General features: G+C 43.0%; 1 protein-coding gene across 1 annotated transcript; it reads right to left on the reverse strand.

The window, feature by feature from the left end:
- Positions 1 to 633: 633 nt before the first annotated feature.
- LOC101122017 (olfactory receptor 8S1-like) lies at positions 634 to 2,870 on the reverse strand. The gene is made up of 2 exons (XM_012174370.4): positions 2,098 to 2,870; positions 634 to 685 (listed from the first exon to the last, which is right to left on the reverse strand). Exons 1-2 carry the CDS (start codon positions 2,868 to 2,870, stop codon positions 634 to 636), a joined length of 825 nt encoding a protein of 274 aa, XP_012029760.4.
- Between the last annotated feature and the right edge of the window lie 227 nt (positions 2,871 to 3,097).

Here is a 3,097-nt window from a genome sequence, read left to right on the forward strand (position 1 = left end):
AGGCTTCTTGAGGGGGCCTGGTTTCATGGGCTCTAGAGTGTGCACACTCAGTAGCTGTAGCTCGTTGACTTAGTTGCTCCTCTGTATGTGGGATCTTAGTTCCCTGACCAGGGATTGAACCTATGTCCCCTGCATTGCAAGGCAGATTCTTTACCCTTGGATCACCACAGACGTACTTGCATATGTCTTTTTGAGTTAGTATTTTCATTTCCTTTGGCTCTATTCCCAGAAGTGGAGTTGCTGGGACATTCGGTGGTTCTATTTTTCACTTTTTGATAATTCCTCTTTATGGTTTTTGAGAAAATTTTCTTGTGTAGTGACTGGGTCATTTGTGGATGAATGCCATCAATTCTGTGGAGGTTTATCCATCTTGCTTGACTAGGGGAGGGCACAAGGGTCAGAGGAACTAAGACTTCTATTTGGGACAAGGATTCATGCTGAGATATCTTAGAAATGAAACTCTCTATCTCCTCTTCCTTCTCTTGATTTTTCCTCGATTATGAGGAGACAGTAGAGCCTGGCTTAGAAGGTAAGCCTAGGCTTCCTGGCCAGCATCCTCCTTAGAGCTGCCTTCACCTCCTGGTTCTTCAGACTGTAGATAAGGGGATTCAGTAGCGGGGTCACCACACTGTACTACACAGATAGAACTTGCTCCAGGGCTGAGCCAGAAGCTGGAGTCCTGTACCTTGAAGGGAATTGCACAAAGGAATAAAATGAGCTCAGGACAACAGACACATGGCTGTAGGCAGCCAGGGTCCATCCCATCCCAGACTCTGCAAAGAGGGTCCTCTGGGCTGAATTAGCTATCACTGGTAGAAGCATCTAGAAATGACTGTATTATCATGAGAAGTCAGTCATTGCCGCCTTCAAATGCCTCCATACATGAGTGATCTTATGCCGAACATTATAGGAGCTGCCCTCAGGAGAAAAAGGAAGTTCTGCAGTATATGAAGTGCTCCAGGTTAGAATAGAACTAAAAATGATTTCATGCATTTCTATAGCACTTCATACTTTTCAAAGTGTCTTTCCTTAGTAGTTACGTTGAGAATATGAAGAATGTTTTCTCTTCCTTTTTTTAAATATATACAACTGTATGTTCCCATCTTGTCATGATTGTTCCTTACAAAACTGTATGCTCATCCAATCATGCTGTCATTTTCCCCAACATTTATGGCTCTTGGAATTACCCCAGAATGGCAGCACATTATTTTTCTAATGCTCAGTGGAACAAACATTTGTCCTTTTTAGCACATTTGGCTTAGAAAAGAAGCCAAGATCTGTAAATAAAGTGAAAGATAAAACTGTGTTTAGCATGATATGAATGCTAAATGATTATTAATCCAATAATGGTAAGACTAATTGTGAAAATCCATCTCCAGATTCACTAGTAGAGAGCACAGGCCATTAGTGACTCTATTTCCTGGGAAGCAAGGGCTCATTAACTACAGCTGTTTATGTTCGAGAGAAACATGGTAGAAAAGAGCTTGAGGTTTTCAAGCCAGTGAGACTCAGTTTATATTTTGCCTCCATTCTTAGCTTGTTCAGGCAACTTTGATAAAGCACCTGGTTACTCCTGAAACTCAGTTTTTTTAAATCCGAAAATGAGGTTAGTAATATTTGTCTTGTGGTATGACACATACTAAAATTGACCTTGATTGTGCAAAGCAGTCGTTGTACGTAGCTGCCTAATTAATAGTTATAGGACAAATAGGCTTTGGATCATCATCTTTCAGTAGGAAAGAGAAATGGCATCTGTTTCAAGTATAATATATTATATATATATTTTATCCAACTCTGAATAAAAGCCTACGAAGATCTCTCTGATTTCCTTCCAAAACTCCCAAAACATAGGTTAATGAAATTAGAAAATACTTTAGTCCTTGTAAGATCATTTTTCAGAGTTAGACAATTGAGATCTTGGAAAGAAAATAAATTTTTAATACTCCACACAGCAGAGCCAGAACTAGAACTCAGGACTTCTGAATTCTTGTGCGGTTCTTTTCCTACTACTTTGCAGTGCTCTGTTCTACAGATCACCATTAATTTCAAGTGAAAAATATCCCACTTCCACATTCTGGAGGTATAGCAATGACTTACCTGAAAACTCCTGAGCCATAAAAAATGGTGACCACAAGAAAATGAGAATAGCAGGTAGAGAAGATCTTGTTCTGACCTGAGGCAGAGTTGATCCCCAGGGCTGTCATGATGATATGGGTGTAGGATCCCAGGAGTAGGACAAGGGTGCCAAGGCCCAGGACCACCATGGTGGTCAGGATGGAGGCAACACTCATGGAGGGGTGAGAACAGGCCAACAGGAGCACTAGAGGAAACTCGCAGGCAAAACTGAGGATGAGGTTGGGGCCACAGAAGTGCTGCTGAGCCAGCAGGATGGTGTTAAGCAGGCCAGTCCCCATTCCTATGGCCCAGGAGGCTCCCGCCAGGCCAGCACACACCTTCTTGTTCATAGTCCCCACATACAGCAGTGGGCGGCACACAGCCTGGTACCGGTCATAGGCCATGACTGAAAGCAGGCAGGTTTCAGTGCCCCCTGAAAATATGACCAAGGAGATCTGAGTGAAACACTCTAGGAGGGATATAGTTTTCTGCTTGGAAAGCAGGTTCTCTAGCAGCTTAGGCACAATGATTGAGGCATAGAAAGCATCCAGGAAGGAGAGGTGACTGAGGAAGAAGTACATGGGGGTGTGCAGGTGGGAATCAGTCCTGATCACCAGCAGCATCAGCAGGTTCACTGTGAGGATCAGGAGGTAAATCACCAGGAATGTTACAAAGAGTACTATCTGGATCTGAGGGTTGTTGGATAGTCCTTGGAGAACAAACACAGTGACTCTGGTTGTGTTGCCAACTTCCATGGGGCATTAGAGATTCCCTTCAGAGGGACAAGAACAGAAAAGAATGTTCCAGTGTGCTATGAGTCTCAGAGCATGGCTGGGAATGAGGTGTTATGAATAAAGCTTTAGGACTAATCAAAGACAGTTTGTGTAGCAGAGGTAACCTAGCCATGTCAGACCTCATCAACCCTTTCCAGCTCAGGGCAATAATCTATTGGATAAGGTGGAGATGTAAAATGGGAAAGAAA

The sequence above is a fragment of the Ovis aries genome, chromosome 3 (assembly GCF_016772045.2).
Source record: "Ovis aries strain OAR_USU_Benz2616 breed Rambouillet chromosome 3, ARS-UI_Ramb_v3.0, whole genome shotgun sequence".
NCBI classification, from domain to species: domain Eukaryota; kingdom Metazoa; phylum Chordata; class Mammalia; order Artiodactyla; family Bovidae; genus Ovis; species Ovis aries.